The sequence below is a fragment of the Muscardinus avellanarius genome (assembly GCF_963383645.1).
Source record: "Muscardinus avellanarius genome assembly, chromosome: 5".
Taxonomy (NCBI): domain Eukaryota; kingdom Metazoa; phylum Chordata; class Mammalia; order Rodentia; family Gliridae; genus Muscardinus; species Muscardinus avellanarius.
Genome location: NC_137790.1, coordinates 115,168,133 through 115,188,315, shown reverse-complemented (window position 1 = coordinate 115,188,315; position 20,183 = coordinate 115,168,133). Strand labels below are relative to the sequence as shown.

The 20,183-nt window shown below is 43.3% G+C and overlaps 1 protein-coding gene across 1 annotated transcript in view; it reads left to right on the top strand.

Annotated features, from left to right (window-relative positions):
• The window catches only part of ANKUB1 (ankyrin repeat and ubiquitin domain containing 1), a gene marked incomplete at both ends in the record, with an annotated part of 28,220 nt that extends 8,258 nt beyond the window's left edge, over positions 1 to 19,962 (top strand). Inside the window, 4 exons of the mRNA XM_080695735.1 lie at positions 2,760 to 2,976; positions 10,044 to 10,158; positions 13,317 to 14,264; positions 19,833 to 19,962. Of these exons, the coding sequence (XP_080551861.1) occupies positions 2,760 to 2,976; positions 10,044 to 10,158; positions 13,317 to 14,264; positions 19,833 to 19,962 (1,410 nt within the window). The remainder of the gene's footprint in view (positions 1 to 2,759; positions 2,977 to 10,043; positions 10,159 to 13,316; positions 14,265 to 19,832) is intronic.
• Positions 19,963 to 20,183: the final 221 nt, after the last annotated feature.

Below are 20,183 nucleotides of genomic sequence, written 5' to 3'. Positions count from 1 at the left end.
TCAGAAGTCCCTAGGTGAACCGGATGTGGTAGAACATGCTTATAATCCCAGCATTTGGGAGGCTGAGACCTGAGGATCTGCGTTCAATACTTAGTGGGGCCCTCCACAACTTTGTGAAACCCTGTTTCAAAATACAATAAAAAAAAATAGGGCTGGGGGTGTAACTCGGAGGTAGAATGCCCCTGAGTTCCATACCCAGTACCCCCCCCAAAAAAAGTCCCTAGGTGCTAAAATCAATCACATCAATAAATAAAAAGGATAAACTCTATATGTATTAATTTTCTTAAGACTGGGTTCATTGATAATTAACATTTTATTCCTTGAACTTTTGATTTTCATCTAAAGTTGCCAGATATTCTGCAATTCTCCCTTTGTTATTCCTTGTTCCAGAACCAAATATGTGTATAGATAGGTTAGAGAAGTTTATCTTTACATATGAAAATATATGATTATTAATATTCTGAGCAGCTTCCTTTTACTGCATTTATCTACATGCAGTAGCTAGTTAACTGGTTTTATTATTGGGGTGTGTGTGTATGTGTGTGTATATATGCTAAGGATGAAACGCAGAAGTATTCTACCACTGAGGCATCCCCCAACCCTTTTTTTTTATAAACAGGGTCTCACTAAGCTGCCAAGGCTGGCCTATCACCCTCTTGTCTCAGCTTCCCAAGTACTGGGAGCAGCTCAGCTTGCTGGGCTCACTCCATGTGCAGCAGAAGAGGGCCCAAACTTGCTTCCAGAGATGGCAGACTTAAATGTCATCAGTAACATCACTCCTCAAAGTCTTTTCCAAAGAGACCTGCAAGTTGATTTATATCATGGAGATATGCTATCTGGGGGAAGGGAAATGAATTTAATGTACTATATGCCGACAGCAGGGAAGGGCCTTTGGAGGAACCAGAGGAATTCTGATGAGAGAGAGAGAGACGGGGAAGGACCAAGAATGACAGTGACGGCCATGCGCGTGTATCTGCCTCCATGGTAACTTGGTTTGTTGACAGTGACTGGCTGGAGTGTCCGTGAAGAACCTCAAGGCTGGTGCCAGCTTCTGAGAGCGCCCTGGGCATTCAGGGAGGGCACCAAGCACGTCTGCCCAGCCAACAGCAAGCCACTGCAGAAAACATTGCTCTCCTGAGTCCACTAAAGAGGAAGTGAAGACAGTTTCACTTTTTGTTAGAAAAGTGGAAATGGAGTCATCTTTTCCTCCCCACCCTCTTCCCATATTTGCTGTGTTTTTCGTTTGGGGTTTGGCTTGATTAAACTGTGACGAACAGAGGATTAATGTTTTCCCCAAACATTCCATCTTAGCTCGATTTCACATGTCTCGGTTCCACTTGGTTTCCTATCTGGATTATAAGATAAAAGGAACAAAGAAAACTTTTAGTATTCCCCTTTTTAAATATAAGAGTATATATGGTTGCTGTATTTATTTATTTATTTATTTATTTATTTATTTATTTATTTTTTGGTGGTATTAGGGATTGACCCCAGGAGTGTTTTACCTCTAAGCCACACCCCCAGCCCTTTATATTTTTGTTTGGAAACAGCATCTTGCTAAGTTGTTGAGAATCTTTCCAAGTTGTGAGGCTGACCTCAAACCTGTAGTCCTTCCATCTCAGCCTCCCAAGTGTTGGAATTATAGGCGTGCGCCAATGCACCCAGCATTACTGTCTTTCTTAAGACATCAAACCACTTTGACAAAAAGAACATACAATGGTAACTTCCCTCCTACCCTCAGTGCTATTCCACTACCCAGAATTAGCTTCTCAGAAAGGATTACTTTAAATGACCAAAGGATTAGAACCCACAATACTTCTAAATTAAAATGAGGCACCATAGCCGGGCATGGTGGAACACACTTATCATCCCAGTATTTGGGAGGCTGAGTCAGAAGTTTTGCAGGATCACAGCCAGCCTCAGCGACTAAGTGAGGCTTCTGCAATGTAGTGAGACCTGTTTCAAAATAAAAGAATAAAAATCACCTGTTTCAAAATAAAAGAATAAAAATCACAGCTGAGGATGTAGCTCGGAGGTTAGAATGTCCCTGGGTTAAATCCCCAGTACCGCAGAAAGAAAACAAACAAACAAACAAACATCCACAAAAACGTGGCACTGTGGAAGAGTAAACTAACACCTCTGTAAACCACAGCGTGGATGTGAATGCCAACCTTCATCTTGTGGATCTAGGCCTCCAGATGAAGGAGTAAGAAAGGTCTCGGCCAGGCGTGGTGGCGCACGCTTGTAATTCCAGCATTCGGGAGGCTGAGACAGGAGGTTTGCGGTTCGAGGACAGCCTCAGCTACTTAGTGAGGCCCTTTGCAACTCAGTGAGACCCTGTTTCAAAATAAGGAATAAAAAATACGGCTGGGGGTGTAGCTCAGAGGTATAATGACCCTGGGTTCCATTCCTAGTACAGCAAAAAAGAAGAAGAAGAAGAAGAAGAAGAAGAAGAAGAAGAAGAAGAAGAAGAAGAAGAAGAAGAAGAAAGAAGGGAGAGAGAGAGAGAGAGAGAGAGAGAGAGAGAGAGAGAGAGAGAGAGAGAAAGGTCTCAAGCCTGGTGGAGTCTCATCTACTTCCCTCAAAGAAAGGGGACTTGTTAATGCCCTTAGCACAAAGCAGCTTGAGAGAAAGCTGTCCTTTGCTTTCACCTGTTACACCGATGTCCTGGGAGCTGGAGGTGCTCAGAGCACCCTGTGGAATATTTGTTCCTTTCCTCAACCTCCAGACAATAGGTTTTCTTTTTCCTCTCCCTGTAGAAAGAAGAAAAGCCTACCCTCTATGTGTTCAATGCTGTAACCCAAGAGACGATTCCAATAATGGAGAACATTTCCCTCCTTACTACAAAAGTGTCTGACCTGAGAACCCTGATAACTCAGAGATGCGGTTTCCCCGTGAGCGTCTACTGTCTCCGGACCCCGGAGGGACTGGAGATGTATGACTGCAACACCCTTCAGGACTACCAGACCCACACCGGTACTGCCTGCCACATTGATAGCAGCTGCTACTCAGCACCTTCTTTGAGATCATCTAGATTTTGCAGCTTTTCAAGAGAAAATAGGAATCTGAATTTTTAAATGCAAATTTATTTCCTTGTTTATTTTAAAATAGTTTGCCCATCTACATGGTTTTAAATACCAGTAGTGTGAAAGAATTGCTAGTGGCTTAAGTCTCCCTGTCTCTTGGCCCTCTAAGCACTCTGTTCTCTCTTATAAGGCAGCCTTCATTCTTATGAAGATTTAAAATCAAAATAATTTTTTGCTGTACTGGAGATGGAGCCCAGGGGCAGTCTACCTCCGAGCTATACCCCCAACACTATTTTTATGCTTTATTTTGAAACAGGGTCTCAATGAGTTGCAAAGGGCCTCACTAAGTAGCTGAGGCTGTCCGTGAACCGCGATCCTCCTGTCTCGGCTTCCCAAATGCTGGGATTACAAGCGTGCGCCACCACGCCCAGCTTCAAAATTTTTTCTAAATTAATAATGGAGGAGCTATTTTTAAACCTTTGTAATCACAGTCTAGATGTAAGTTATCAATGGTTTGCCACTGTGCCTTGGTCTATAGACTAAAAATAAGAAAAGTCTCATAGCCCAGCCAAGTCTTGTTTAAAAACAGGATTTGTTAATTTTCTCAGAATGGAAGAGCAAAGCTCATAGCCTTTTATATTTTTCTCTTTCAAAGTATATTTCAAAAATATATAGAACAAGTTAAAATGCATTTTTCTCTCCCCTTCATACACACATTTTTAATGCAAATCATAGCATATAATATACACTGTTTGGGGCACTGCGTGTGAAATCTCGTCTTTCAATGTTGCCAGTCAGAGTAAAACAATCTTTCCAACAGTGCAATGCTAGGATGCCAGACCAAAAAATGGCCTTTGGCAGACTGGCATTTACCTCCAATAGTCTTTAAATACTGTCCCTCCAGGTCATGGATGCGGAAGCCAAACATCAGTAAGATCAACTCAAATCTGACAAACTGATCTGTTGCAATTCTATTCTATTAGCTATTCTATGTAATTATCTATAGAATTTTCTATTGTACGTAATTAATTCTATTAGCAAAGGATCCGAACCTCAGAGAGATGGTTGCTCAAAGTGACTCGTCCTTGCTGAGCATTAGTGGACTTGCAGGTAAAGCTGCGTTCTGACACGTGTTGCACTCGGGTTAGAGTTCTCCTAACATATATGGGTGAGCTTGGGTTAAGTGGTTTTCACGACTGCTAAATTTGCCCTTACTGATACTTCTCCTGACTATTGTATTTGCTCAGCATTATCCTTTCATGTTGTTTTATATTGAGCCTCCAAAATCTTCAATATCAATGACTGTCCTCTTTATTGATCAGAGGAAGTGAAGGGGTGAGACTTGTCCCCAGAGCCCTTCACTGTACAGCACACACCTGCCCTGCCTGCTTGCTGGAGGCTGAGCCCAGCCTGGGATGTGATGAGGCCTTACGTGAGTTAGGGCACACAGTGGCGTCTGACCCCAAGCGACGGATCATCTAGTTGTTTAAAGAAATGCTACAAGATGAAATGAAGCTAGCATAAACTGGGGGTGACTGTTCTTCAGGCCTTTACTACTCAAACCATGATGCGACCTTGTAGAACTGGAAGAGAATTTAGAAATGGCTTGGCCCAACCCCCACCTTTTACAGATTAAGAAAATGCAAGGTTTCTAAGTATAATTACATGGCTCACTCTGCCTCGTGTATTGAGAACAACACAGCAACCTTCTAAAGTGAGCTTCTGGAAATGGGAGCTGAAGGGGAGGCTTCAGATACAAGAGTTAGAGCCAGGAATGAGCTGGATAAAATGCTTTGGCCACCCTGGGCACACAGGGCTTTGGAGGACAAGCAGGATAAGGAGAGCCTCAGAGAGAAAGGAGGAAGGGGCCCTGGTCCACTTCTCGCTTCTCGTCTTTGCTTAAAGCATCACTGGCAGTCCTCAGCCAGACAGCCCACCTTTTTTTGCCAGAAGACAAAGAACTCCTTGGTCAGCTTCTCTCCTGTCCAGTGAGTGAGTGTCTCTGCTGCACCAGGAGCTGAACCTTGGCCCCGTACCCAAAAGTGTAGAAAATCAGAAGGGTTTGAAGAAGCCATCGAGTCCACGTTGAAAGTTAAAGATTAAAATCACTCAGTTAGTCACTGGACTCGTGAGCTCGCACAGAAATATGTCAAAACTTCCTCTGAACTCCAGGCATTTGCAGTAAAGAGGGAGAAATGAGCCGTGTGCATATACTTGGTTATAATGCTATAAAGAGCTCAGTGTAGTACAAAAGGCTCAAGGGGACAGGCTCCCAAGGCGAGGCGACGGTCTGGTGTATATGGAGATGTGCAAGCTGTGGACCATCTGAGAGAAGGAAGGGAGAAAGTCCAGGCTCCCAGGCCGGGAGAACGCGAGCCCTGGGTTCATGAATATAGATTTATCTCAAGGAAGGAGAGAAGACAGGAAGACTGCTCTGCAGTATGGAGGAGTCTGGCTGAGAGCCCCGGGAAGTGCGGGTGTAGCCAAAGTGCAGGCTCGTGCACCGTGGGGCAGGAGTGGTTTTAGAGAAGCTAACTTTGGTAATAAGTGGTATGAGCGGCAGAGAAGGAATAAGAGACTGGAGGCAGGATAATCTGCTAGCTGGGCCTTTTCCTTATTCCGGCATTAGCTAACTCTACTAGCAGCAGCAGGGAGAGACAAATAGGAGACACACAGGAGGAAGAAACAGAAAGTCATGCTGGGTCATATTTAAGAAAAAGGAAGTGCCGAGGCTCTGACACCAGGACAGGGATGGGGAAGTTGGGGGAAGCAGGGGCACTTTCGGTCCAAGCTTTAGAGATGAGAATATTCAGAGACTATTTTTAAGTTCCTCGGCTAGTCAGTTAGGGGCAAAGCTCAATACAACTGAGGTCTTGAAATTCTCCTTTGAGACAGGAGACAGGTGTTCATTTTAGCCCCACTTTGGGATCTTAAATCTCTGCCTAGGCTTTTGCTTTTGTCTTATTTACATGCTTATCTCCTTGTTATTCTGTCTATGTTTTCCATAACTCATAAACTGACATTAATCCTTTGGAACAAGGAATACCTTTTTTGTGTGGTACTGGGGATTGAACCCAGGGGCTTTTTACCTCTGGGCTATACTCCTAGACCTATTTTTTATATTTTATTTAGAAACAGGGTCTCACTAAGTTGCTGAGAGCCTCGCTAAGTAGCTGAGGCTGGCTTTGAACTTTCATGATCGTCCTATCTATCTCAGCCTCCCAAGTACTGGGATTACAAGCATGTGCCACCACGCCCGGCAAGGTATACCTTTAAAAAGAAATGAGTGAGTGAATTTTATCCCCACGGGAGGGATAGGGAACGGTCCATTTCCAGAGATGCTTGGCTCCTAATGCACATTAGGTCCAATCATTGTCCTTCCATACAGTAAACCCTATTTTCTTGAGGGACTTCTTGCAACCCAAGGACATAAATAAAACAAAGCCAGCAAGACTGGATGAGACATAATGCTTGGACTCAGAGAGTTTTCTAGTGGCATTTGAAAATTGGCAATTCTAAAGGAGCAACATACATTCAATGATAAAGAGTTTTTGTTTGTTTTTTGTTTTTTACAGTACTGAGGATTGAACCCAATGACATTTGACCTCTGAGATACACCCCCAGCCCTATTTTTTTTATTTTTGAAACAGGGTCTCACTAATTTGTGGAGAACCTTACTAAGTAGCTGAGACTGGCTGAGAACCTGTGATCCTTCTGTCTCAGCCTCCTAAGTACTAGGATTACAAGCCTGTGCCACCATGCATGGTTAAGAGCTTCAAAGTATATATGGAAGCCCAAGGAGAAGCCCCTTAAATCGATTTGGGAAAGAAGAAAAGTGTATAGTCAAGGGGGGCTGTCTAAAGAAGTGGTGCCAAGGTTTCATCATAAACTATTAGTAGGAGAGTGTGGGGCAGGGGTCAAAAGGATTCAGACAAAGCTGGGCGCAGTGGCACACAACTGTACTGTATCTTCCAAGTACTTCCAAGCACTGTATCTCAGTACTTGGAAGGTTGAAACAAAAAGACCACAGGTTGGAGGCCAGCCTTTGAAAATTAGCAAGTCCCTCAGAAACTTAAGGAGACCTTGTTTCAAAAAAAAAAAAAAAAAAAAAACAAGCCAGGCATGGTGGCACACGCTTGCAATCCGAGCATTCGGGAGGCTGATACAGGAGGATCGTGGTTCACGGACAGCCTCAGCTACTTAGTGAGGCCCTTTGCAACTCAGTGAGACCCTGTTTCAAAACATAAAATAAGGCCAGGCATGGTGGTGCGCGCTTGTAATCCCAGCACTTGGGAGGCTGAGACAGGAGGATCGCACAGGTTCGAAGCCAGCCTCAGCTACTTAGTGAGGCTCTCAGCAACTTAGTGAGACCCTGTTTCCAAGTAAAATATAAAATAGGTCTGGGAGTATAGCCCGGAGGTAGAAAAGTCCCTGGGTTCCACCCCCAGTACTACCAAAATAAAGAAAGAAAGAATAAAAAACAGGGCTGGGGGTGTAGTTCGGAGGTAGAATGCCCCTGAATTCCATCCCCAGTATCACTAAATAAATAAATAACCAAAAGAGTTGGGATGTAGTTCAGAGGTAGAATGTCCTTGGGTTCAAACCCCAGTATCGATGATGATGATGATAATGATGATGTTGATGATGATGGTGATGCAGACAGAATGGGTACTAAGAGAAGAATGCCCTGGTTAAAATCCTCCTGGTACAAATACAGATGTGCTGGCCAGCCTCATAGGACGAGAGGGAAACACACAACCAAGAGTGGATTGGGGAGGGGAGCCGGACTTCATTCAATAACTACCGTAATTACTGAGCATCTCGCATGAGTTAGGCGTCGGCAAGCAAGGGCGATGTCTCTACTGTCTTGAAACCTGCAGCTCAGTGGAGAAGGAAAGCACCTTCAAAGTGAATGGGAAAATATCTAACTTTAAATAGAAATACGAACTATTAAGTAAAAACAAAGCTGGGTAAGGGAATAAAGACCGATGCAGTAAAGAGGGAGGAGGCTGTTTTAGCTTGACTGAAAAGGCAACACATTGAAATAGAGCCCTGAATAAAGGGAGGGGAAGGCTGTTGAGAGCTTCACAGAGTAGATTAAGGTGAGAGAACAATTCAGCCTAAAATAGGGCAGGGCTAGTTGAGACAGGCCAGGAAAGAGAGTTCTTAAATATTTATGGAGTAAACTTGTCAGGACTGAGCAGTTGAAAGATGTAGGGCATGAAAAACAGGATAGATGAAAAACAACTCCCAGAAGTAGCTATTAAAAAATAGGAAGGATGGAAACCTCAAGAAGTTTCTTATGTAGGTTGCAAGAAAGAGAGAGATGAACCATGGAGGGAAAGAATGCAGGAGGAAAACCCGCTGGGGGCCAAAGATGGAAGGTGTGGTTTGGAATGATGACCGTAGCGCCATCCCTCCGGGGTCATATTCCAGCAAGAAAAGTCTGGAGCTGGAGAGGAGGCCTGGGCTGGACACTTGGTCTTGGAAATGAGCGGTACATGGATGGTTAATGGAGCCATTAGCATCGCTGAGATGGCCAGTTAATCAGCCAAGAAGCATTTATGAGCATTATCAAGGGACAGACTGGGTGTCAGGTCCTGAAGACACTTTTTTTGTTTTTAATGGGTGCATGGGAAAAGCAAATCTTCAAACCAGTACGATGATTTCAAGTACTGATGATAGGGGCTATGGAGAAGTTAAAATAAGATCATAAGATAAAGGGTAATGGGAGGAGGGGCAGCGGTGGCAAGAGATGTTGGAGCTATGGCGGTCAAGAGGAGTCCTCTGTGCCTTCATGAAGTTTGGGTTGGGAGGTGAATAAAAAGGACAGTGCCTTGTGAAAATATAGAAGAAGATGCTTTCAAGCAAAAGAAGCTGTAAGTCAGGAGGTCCTGAGGGAGGAGAGGACTTGTGTTTGGAAGACAGGCGAAAGGCCAAGGTGGCCAGAAGAGAGCAAACGGGGCAGAGGGTGGAAGTGAGAGAGGCGGGGTTGGGTTTATCCTGGGAACAGGGGAAGTTCGGGCGTGGTGGCGCATGCTTGTAATCCCAGAATTTGAGAGGCCGAGACAGAAGGATCTGGGTTCGTGGACAGCCTCGGGTACTTAGTGAGGCCCTTTGCAACTCAGTGAGATCCTGTTTCAAAATGAAGAATAAAAAATAGGGCTGGGGCATAGCTCAGAGGTAGAATGCCAGTGGGTTCCAACCCCACTACTGCAAGAAAGAAAGGAAGGAAAGAAAGGGAGGGAGGGAGGGAGGGAGGGAGGAAGGAAGGAAGGAAGGAAGGCAGGCAGGCAGGCAGGCAGGCACGCACGCACGCACACATGCACGCATGCAAGCAAATAAGCTAAGGGGAGATTCCTAGAAAACACCAGCCTGAAGGGTGAAGGGCATCTGCCATCAGAAAAAAACAAGAGTAGACCTTAAAAAAGCAAATGCCCTAGCAGCAGCCAGTTGCTTTTATGTTCATAACACAGAATGGCTCCTCTTTCATAGAAGATAGAACACACAGATTTGCTGGTCGGCACCATTCAACTTCATTAGAACTCACTTGTAAGCTAAGGGCCCAAGTAGGCCATTTGTTCTGCTAGTTAGCTTAGTTTTCCCACACAACTTCAGTTAGTAACATGTATGTATGTATGGTAACCTACATGTATACATACATTATGTATATGCATATATGTATGTCTATGCATATATGCCAGCATATATATGTATGTCTATATGTCAGCATTGAATCAATGCCCATAGGACTGTTTTGAGATAGCTACAAGGAAAAAAGTCAGCATTATATGCCTTTACTGAAGAGATAAATAAATGGAAGTGCACAGGAGCCAAATGGCTTTTCCAAGCCCATAAAGACCAAAGCCAAAAATAGCATCCTTGTCTCTTTGCTCTGAGGTTACTTTTCATTGCACCTCTAGCTCTTGCCTCTGCTTGGAGAAGGCTACCACTAGTTTATGGACTTCCAAACCACAGGGATAGATTAGAGTCATCGCTGCCTCTCTTGCTCCACAGGCACAACGCTTCGTTTAGACGTCTGGGATGGATGGAAGGAATTTCTGATGGGCTGTCTCCTTGGGCAGAAACTTAAAGTCCAACGCTACTTATCCAAAGAAGGACAGGTACTCAGGTAGGGGAGATAAAGCAAATGCTGAATTAATTCAAGTAACATTTTACTAAACTTCCATCAGGTCTTGAGCCTGCCAGTCACACTGTTCAGCTGGGGTGCTGCTCCAGGCCAGTTCCACATTGCATGACTCAACCAGATATTATTATTGAGATCTTTGCTGGAGAAGAAGCAGGGATGCAGGGATGCGGGGATGCAGGGATGCGGGGATGCAGGGATGCAGGGATGCGGGGATGCGGGGATGTGGGGATGCGGGGATGCAGGGATGCAGGGATGCAGGGATGCAAGAACCAAGATGTGGGGCTGAAAGCCTTTGGTATTGGGTGCCAACTCAATAATTCCCTTTCAAAATACTAATTAAATAAGTGACTTCTGTTTGGTAAAGATATTAGACTTTTAACAACTCATGTAAAGCCTGCCAAAATAAATATTTTCCCCTTACATTCAGTAATTCTAAAAATAAGACTTGTAAATTGATTGGCTAAAAATACTGGCTGCCTTTTTTTCAGCTCACACACAGTTTTTAAAGTGCAGTGCCTACAAGATTCGCCCTTCTGCCATACAGGAAATGTAAGGTGTGGCGGGGCAGGGGAGGAGGGTAGGCCTCGAGAATCATGTGGGCATTTTAAGGTCTTCCTGCAGCCGGCTGCTTCCTAAGCACTTAACCTGAATTAACAGTATTTTAGAACAGTGCCCCCTTGTGGGAAATAATCATGATTTACAAAAGTCCAGGTAGCACCAGGAACTCTAAGGAATATATAAAGTGGCTGATTAGAAGAACAACTTTTACAATCTTATGAAAAATTACAATACTTTACATGAATTTATATCTGGAAATAGTGATACTTATCTTTTTTTTCATGTTTCAAATCCAAAAATCAGCTGCTTTGCATTGTTGCCTTTTTTTTGGGGGGGGGTTACTAGGGGTGGAACCCAGAGTACCTCCAGGCTATACTCCCAGATCTATTTTTTATATTTTATTTGGAAACAGGGTCTCACTAAGTTGCTGAGAGCCTCACTAAGTAGCTGAGGCTGGCTTCGAACCTGTGCGGTCCTCCTGTCTCAGCCTCCCAAGTGCAAGGATTACAAGGGTGCGCCACCATGCCCGGCCATTGTTGGCTTTAATACTATGTGTTTATTGAATACACTCTTCGAGATTAACTTTGTTATATTTATTACAGATTTTATACTTAAAACAGTTTTCTGAAGTGGATACTTTTTTAATCTTGTTTTACAAATGAGAAAACTGAGGTTAGAAATTTTCCCAAGCCAACTGCTCAGAAAGGACAGAACAGGATATTGAATCCTGACAATTTTTTAAAATTTTTTTTGTGTGTGTGGTACTGGGGATGAAACCCAGGGGAATTCTACCCCTGAGATACACCCCCAGCCGTATGTTTTATTCTTTATTTTGAAACAGGGTCTCACTGAGTTGCAAAGGGCCTCACTAAGTAGCTGAGGCTGTCTGGGAACCACGATTCTCCTGTCTCAGCCTCCCGAATGCTGGGATTACTAGCATGTGCCAACATGCCCAGCTTGAATCCTGATAATTTAACTCTAATTTTCTTGTCCTTAACCATCTACACTTGACTTAATCATTTAAAAAAAAAAAAACAAACTCTAAGAAGTCAGGCAATGTCCAGGGGCAAAATGAAAATCTCCTTTTATTCCTTCACTCCCATAAGCAAGTATTTATTGAGCCTGTATTATGTGTTGTGCAAGATCTTAGGAACATGGCAATAAACAAGCCGTCGTTCTGTCTTCAGCGAGCTTACAGTTCAGTAGGGGCAAGAGAAAAGAAATATCCAGTTTCTGCAGAAGCAGAAACCCATCTGGGAGTACAGACTTGAGTGCTCGTCTGCCTGGCTCCCAGCCCCGCTCCTTCGTGGTTTCGCTATATAAAGTTGGTCTAGTAATATAACTGTTCTAAGCCTCAGCCTCCTCTTCTAAAAAGTGGAAATGAGAACGGTATCATCTTGTAGAATTGCTTCAGAGATGAAACGGTGTGATAACCATAAGGTGCTTAGGCGCTTGGCATCTGGTGGGCAGGAGGTTAGGGTCAGGCTCTGTAGATCTTATCGCTCAGTGTGAGCTGTGCTGCGACAAGGGTGTAGTGCAGAACGGGACAGGAATGCACAGTGCAGGTGACTGATTAGACTGCAGAAGTCCGGTGAGGCCGCTTGGGACAGGGAAATTGAAGATGAGACCTGAAGGACTGGTATCCAGCAGGTGATAGGGAGAAGGAAAAATCTATGTTCCAAAAAAATGTACAAAAACCTAGAGGCAAGAAAATATATTAAAGAAACTGAAAGACATCCCGTGTGGTGGGCTGCAGGATAAGAACGAATCAGTGGCTAGGGGCTGAAAGGATTGGAAGGGACCAGTTTGTGCAGCCCCGGGAGGAGCATAAAGACCACTGTGGCCAGTACAAGTGAAAGAGGAGAGAAAGGTGAGAAGTGGGGTGGAGAGTGAGCAGGCACCAGATGATGCAAGTCTTTGGAGGTCAAGGTGAGGATCACACATTTGAATTGTAATGGGGAGGTATTGGAGAGATTGAGATGGAGGATAGGCACCCTCTGAGGTATGGAATAAAAGATCTCTGCATCCTGCTTGATGAAAGCTTGAGCGCCAGGGTGGGGAGGGAGGAGGAGGAGGACCAGGAGGAGGATGGGGAGGAGGACGGGGAGGAGGACGGAGAGGAGGATGGGGAGGAGGAGGGAGAGGCCATAGTGGTTTAGATCAGGACAGTTGAGATGACAGAAAATAAGGACAGTCAGAAAAGACAAGATAAACATGCCAAACTCTCCAAAAAAAAAGTCTAAAATGTGCTAAATTGCTTTCATGTCATATTAAGTGTGATTTTTTTCCCCCTGAGCGCTTGATGTTTATATGAATGACAGCCACCTCCAGGCACCCAGTTAGATTTACTTACACATGCCTCATAGGATAATGTATACACATGGGACCTGTGGGGTTTAACCTGCATGTTACTCTAAGTGTTTTCTAAAACATTTTTCAAGATAATTTCTAAGACATATTTTTAAGGGGAAAGTTAAGATGAAAACAGTTATAGGAGGATGCTTTGTGAGCCTCTAGCCTAGCCACTTCTGTCTGTTTACTGACTTCCTGATCCTTCTCCCACACTTCTTGCTCTCATTCAGGTACCAGAAAAGGGTGGCCTTGTACATCGCTGCCTTTCACGGGTACATTGAACTCACTGAGTGGGCCCTGCAGCAGGGCGCCCGGCCGCACGAGGCAGTCGGCGCTCACCCGTATCGAGCATGGTGCCACGAAGCCCTCCACGCAGATGTCTCTAAATGCCCCATTCATGCGGCTGCAGAAGCAGGCCAACTGCTGATTCTGAAGGCCTTTGTTAACTCCAGCGTTCTCTGCCTGGAATGCAAAAACTCAGCCGGACAGACTCCCCTGACGGTCGCGTTCAAACACAAGCATAAAGACTGCGTGCTGTATTTGCTGAGCAAGCTGTGGTCCACAGTTTCTTTTCTGAAAATTTCAGTGCCGATGAGGATTTATATTAAAATCAAACAATGGGTCCTCAGGGCTCAGAACCGCAGCCTTCATAAAAGTCAGCTGTGCGGGGCCAGGGTCTTTGGGGCAAAAGTTGGAGACACCGTAATGGTAGATGGTTACACCAAACCAAAAATGACCTCCAAGAGCTGGCATAAAGCTGGAAACAAGGGCTCACAAGGCACCTTGAGCAAGCTACCGCCCCTCCAGGGACAAACCGCAAGCCAGACAAACTGCAAACCTGTCCATTCTTTGGCAATTCCACAGAGAGACCGAAGAGAACAGATTCTCACATTCCCTCCACTGGTAGATACAAATATATTCTCTGAATTACAAAGACATCAAGAACAAGATCAGATAAAAATTACGGCCACGGCTGGGAAAAAAGAAAAACACGTAAAAAATACGTATCTTCCCCAAGTGCCCCTCCCTTCAGTTTCAAGAGTCGGGTATTCACATCCATCATTTTCCTACACATCACCCGGTGCTGACTCTTTACTAAGGTCCTCCTTCATGTCCTTCTCGAAGCACAGTGGGAGGACAACCAGGGAGAATGCAGTCTACTGCTTAGCTGTGGCAAGGTAATGCTCTCTCTTTGAACATAACAGGGCAGACATCTTATAAGGCAGGTCTAGGGTGGGGAACTGTCTATGAAGCCCTGCTCTGCCACACAGAGTATAATACAAGTTGCTTCAGTGCATCAATACCCAGCATAAGGACCTCATCTCGCCTCGTGGCTAGGACAAAATGAACTGGTGTTATAATCCAGTCTGATCTGGTTAACACTTAGTCCTTGAGCTTTGGGGAAGAAAAGAAACACAGGAAAAGCATGGCATTGATTAGATCTGTTGCTAATGCTTAGGTTTCTGTTGTTTTGTGGTACTGGGGACTGAACTCAAAGGCATTCTACCTTCAAGTTACACCCCAGCCCTATTTTGTTTTTTATTTTGAAACAGGGTCTCACTAAGTTACTGAGAATCTCACTAAATTGTTGAGGTCGGCCTCAAACCTGTGATCCTTCTGTTTCAGTCTCCCAAGTACTGGGATTGCAGGCATGTGCCACCACACCTGGATAAATTATTTCTTGAAGCTAATAATTGTTAGTTATAATTAAAAGGACATTTTTTAAAAACTTGAAATGTGGGACAAAGACATTAGACATGTCATAGAGCTTGACATGGTTGAGCATGCCTTTAAATCCAAGACTGAGATAGGATGGATGCAGGTTCAAGGCCAGCCTCAGAAACTTAGCTAGATTGTCAGAAACTTATCAAAATCCTGTTTCAAAATGAAAAATAAAAAGGGTTAGGGATGTAGCTCAGAGGTAGAATGCCCTGGGTAAAATCCCCTGTACCATAATAGGAAAAAATAGTGTCATTAAATACTAGACAGTAATGGAAATAGAAGCAACAAAAGGAAAAATTGAATAACAAATTGAACTGAGCCAGGCATGGTGGCGCATGCTTATAATCCCAGCACTTGGGAGGCTGAGACCGGAGGATCATGATTCAAGGACAGCCTCAACTACTTAGTGAGGTCTTCTGCAACTCAGTGAGACCATGTTTCAAAATAAAGAATGAAAAAATAGGGCTGGGGGTGTAGGTCGGAGGTAGAATGCCCCTGGGTTTCATGCCTGGTACCACAAACAAACAAACAAACCAAATTGAACCATAAAAACTTGAGGGCTGAGGATGCAGTTCAGTGGTAGAGTATTTGCCTACCATGTGCAAGGCCCCAGCAACACACACACACACACACACACACACACACACACACACACACACAAACTCACATGCACACTCGACTTTGTGGGCAAGTTATACAAATAGGGAGGAGATCTATATGAATAAGGTGCTAGAATTGATGCTAATATTTAAGGTGAGTTAAGATAATCCATAGCTGGGCGTACTTGGGAGGCTGAGGCAGGAGGATCACAAGTTCAAAGCCAGCTTCAGTAATGTAGCAAGGCTCTCAGAAATCTAGTGAGGCTGTTTCCAAATAAAGTAATGAAATAAGGCTGGGGTTGTATCTTGGAGGTAGAACGCTACTAGGTTGAATCCCCAGTACCAAAAAAAAAAAAAAAAAAAAAAGATAATCTATACAGGCATATGTCTGTAATCCTAGTACTTGAGAGGTTGAGACAGTAGGATTTCTCGTTGCTGAGGACAGTCTCAGCAAGTAGTGAGACTCATCAACCTAAACAGACCCTGTTTCAAAATAAAAAAATCAGGCTGGGAGTGTAGCGCAGAGGTACAATGTCCCTGGGCTCAATCCCCAGTAACACACACACACACACACACACACACACACACACACCACAATCCACTATCATATTTAAAGAATGAGCAAAGTGTATCTGAAGTGGACTTTTTGGACACATCCATTTCAATGAAGTAAGTTTTGGTTATTAGATTTTGCTGAAAACAGAATTCTCAGATGAGATCTTAGGTCCTCCCCATTGCTTACGAGGTATTACTGGATGGGGCTGTTGGAGAAGCAGAGATTGATGGGTAGCTCTCCTCATTAGTTAATATAAGAGCACAGAACACTCAAGGGCCTGTTGTTTCACTCGCCTTTCCCTAGGGGTCTCCTCTCAACTCACCTTTATTTCAGCTCTCTTGTTGCCCCCTAGTGGTAAGAGTAATTTCGGACTATAAAACCCCAAAAAGAACCATCTCCCATGTTTGCGTATATATGCCTGTAACTACCCCCATTAGATGTAAACTATTTTCATCAACCACCAAATTCTGTCCTGCCCCTTGGCAGTCAATTATCCTTCCCAGAGCTTTACAAAAAGTTGATTACTGGTTGATTTCGCCATGTTTATGGAATGTACATACAGGCTTGCTCAGGAAACTCATTTAATTGAATCCAGTTAATAGAATATTCTTTTCCCACATTGTACATGCATTTATGTAAATATTTCTGGAAATATCTTCTAGTTTAGAGACACTGTAATTCAAATTAAGCCATCATGCTGGTCCCAATGAGCAGAGGCTTTTTCAAGGTGCATTTTTGTGTAAAAAAAAAAAAAAAAGGTTGGGAAATATATTACTTCCTCTCAAATATAACAATTACATTTCAATCTCTATAACTGAAGGTTAGTTTAGTGTTTTGTGTGTGGTACTTGTTACTTATCTCAGGTGAATTCCACCTCTGAGCTATACTCCCAGCCTTATTTTCTATTCTTTATTTTATTTATTTATTTATTTATTTATTTATTTATTTTTGTAGGTCTAGGGATGGAACTCAGGGGCATTCAACCTCCGAGCTACACCCCCTGCCCTATTTTTTATTCTTTATTTTGAAACAGGGTCTCACTAAGTTGCAGAGGGCCTCACTAAGTAGCTGAGGCTATCCACAAACCTGCAATCCTCCTGTCTCAGCCTTGTAAGTACTGGGATTACAAGTTTGTGCCACCATGCCTGGTTGATTTTTCTTATTTCTATGTAGCATTCAATTTCTATGTTGTATTCCCTATCTTAATTTATGTATCCATTTTCTTATTGATGGGCTGAGCAGTGTGTGTGTGTGTGTGTGTGTGTGTGTGTGTGTGTGTGTGTGTGACCAGGGACTGAATCTGGGGGCATTCTATCTCCAAGCTATGCCCCTAGACCTATTTTTTCATTTTTCTTTGGAAACAGGATCTCATTAAGTTGATGAGAGTCTCACTACTTGCTGAGACTGTCCTCAAACCTGTGATTCTCCTGTCTCAGCCTCCCAGGAACTGGGATTACAGGTGTGCACCACCACACCTGTTTTTGGGGGGAGGGGCTATTTTGAATAAAATGTATGACTTCTTGTATATAAGCTTTAAAGGACATTAGGAGCTGTTTCTCTTGACTCTGTATATAAGACTAGAATTGTTGAATCTTAGAGTAAGTGTATGTTTTACTTTAGTAAGCACTACCAGTTTTTCCAAGGTTATACCAGCATGCTGGAGTTTTTGTAGATATATTTCATAAGAATTGTAGTCTTCAAAGAAAGAAAATTCAAAGTCAAGAACATTTTTGTTAAAGAATGGGGTTAGTGCAAAAGGAAGATTCCTAGGAGCGGTGGTCAGGCTGACTGTTTACTTACCCTGGCAGAGTCACACCTAAAAAAATTTCTTTGTTTCCTTTATCTTTTCCCAATATTTTTTCTTCCTTATATGCATACCCTTTCTTCTATCCCTCTATGTTTCTGCATCGTTCCTAGGATTCATTCCTTCATCCTTCATTGGTAGGCTCTGAAGAAGGTGAGACACATGGTCTCATGACTCTATGTTCTTGTTGGTCTGGTTCATGCATCTAGAGCGGCCGTAGAAGCACCTATATTCACCTGAAGCATCCAACCAAGCCAGGCAGGCAGGTGGCCCGAGTACTCCTCTCTCAAAGACAAGCCCAGATTTTGTGCCCCAAAGGCACACACATGAGGAATTTCTGATGGATTTTATGGCTGTACACTATCACCAAGCTACCATGAGAGCCAGGAGCTGGAGAAGAACCTAATAGAATGTAATCCTTCCAGAGGTCAACCCAGACAGGTGGGTTAGGGTGGGAAGAGTAGCCATTGGTTATGCCTCTCTCTGGGGCAGGACTGGGGTGGGACAATCACATATAAGGTCAAGCCCATAGTCAGTTTTCAAAGACAAATGTGATTGGGTGGAAGACGCATTGGAGAGGTTGGAACAGACAACGACAGAGTTAGGGGTGGTGATGAGAAGCGAGAGACAGTGAAGACCTAGATAGAGCCCTAGAAGCGAGGGAGGAGAGGGAGCACCAAACAGGAGGGATGATTCTGGGGAATAATTCATTACAGTTGGTCCTTGATTGGGTGTGGGAGAGATAAAAAAGAAATTGAGTTTTGTTTCTAGTTTTGGAGATTGTAAGGACAGCAGTATCAGTGTGTTAGAACAAGGGTATTGTGAGGGGAGCCAGTTTAGGAAGAAGAAAGATAAAGTATATGAAAAATTGGAAGTGCCTGCGGGATAAATATTTATATTTGCTGATTAGAGATAAAGGACTTTTAAGAAAAACCAAGATTTAAGATTTATGAATATGGGAATTTAAGCCATGAGTAAATGGGGCTACCACTATGATGGTGCGAAGGGAGGAAGACCAAGAAAACTTAGAAGACTTCAACATTTAGGGGATGGCAAGATTCTTCTGTAATGAGTGCCATTTGCATCCTATAAATAGGAGTAATTGTATTCATAGAGCCAGAAAATAACTATCAAGAAATAGTAAATTCTATTACATTTCATTTAAAGATTCTAAGTAAAACTAACATTTTTTTAAAGCTAGATGTGGTAGTACATGCTTATAATTTCAGTATTTAGAAAGCGGAAACAGGAGGATCATAGGTTCAAGGCCCAAGGGCAGCCTCACTAACTTAGCAAGACTCTTAGCAACTTATTGAGATCCTGTTTCCAAATAAAAAATTATTATTATTAATATTATTATTATTAATATTATTATTAATATTATTACTATTATTATTTTGTGGGGGGGGTGGAACCCAGGGGCATTCGACCTCTGAGCCACACCCCCTGCCCTATTTTTATTCTTTATTTTGAAACAGGGTCTCACTAAGTTGTGGAGGGCCTCACTAAATAGCTGAGACTGTCTGCGAACCATGATCCTCTGGTCTCAGACTCCTGAATGCTGGGATTACAAGCGTACACACCATGCCTGGCTCCAAATAAAAATTAAAATAGGGGTAGGAGTGTATCTTGGAGGTAGAATGCCCTAGGGTTTAGTCCCCAGAAAACACACACGTGCGCGCGCGCGCGCGCGCGCGCGCACACACACACACACACACACACACTTTTCAATTAAAAATCTTAACGTGTATTTGCAGGTGCCAGTGAAGTACTCAGAGAATATAAGAATATTGAGATTCCTAGACAGGACAAATAGAAAAGCTTTCAGCCCAGAGAATTCTATAATTATACAGAACATTGAATGGCTGTTTTTAGTTGTGGGTTCTTCTAGCATTGCCTTGGAAAAAGATAATTTCTACTGAATCACATGGAACTAGTTTTAGAAATATTCTTGTTTCCACTTCATACCCTATCTAAGCACGGCTACAAAAGCAACCCTTTAGCTATGAATGGTGATGAGACTGAACCTCCTTATGAATTATCTTTCTCTCTCTCTCTTTTGCAGTGCTTTTAAAGAGAAACCATGGCTCCAGCAGTTAGGAATAGCAAGAGCCCTTGCCAGAAAGAGCATTTCAAATCTGACTACCCAAAGAGAACTGACAGCATGTGAAAACCCTCCAGAAATTGTACTTTGAAAAGTCATGGCAACCTTAGCATGAGAAAAGATCTGGTCAAATAGAATCTCCAGTTCTGCTGTTAACATCTGATGCCATTATCTCTAATAACAGCTCCAGCACTAGCAGTTCTAACGCTACATGACTTTCAACAGGAAACTTAATGTATAATGCCACGTTTCCTTGGACTCCATCACTTCAAGTGAAAATGTGGGCTTTTTTTTTTTAGAGTCTGAGAAATA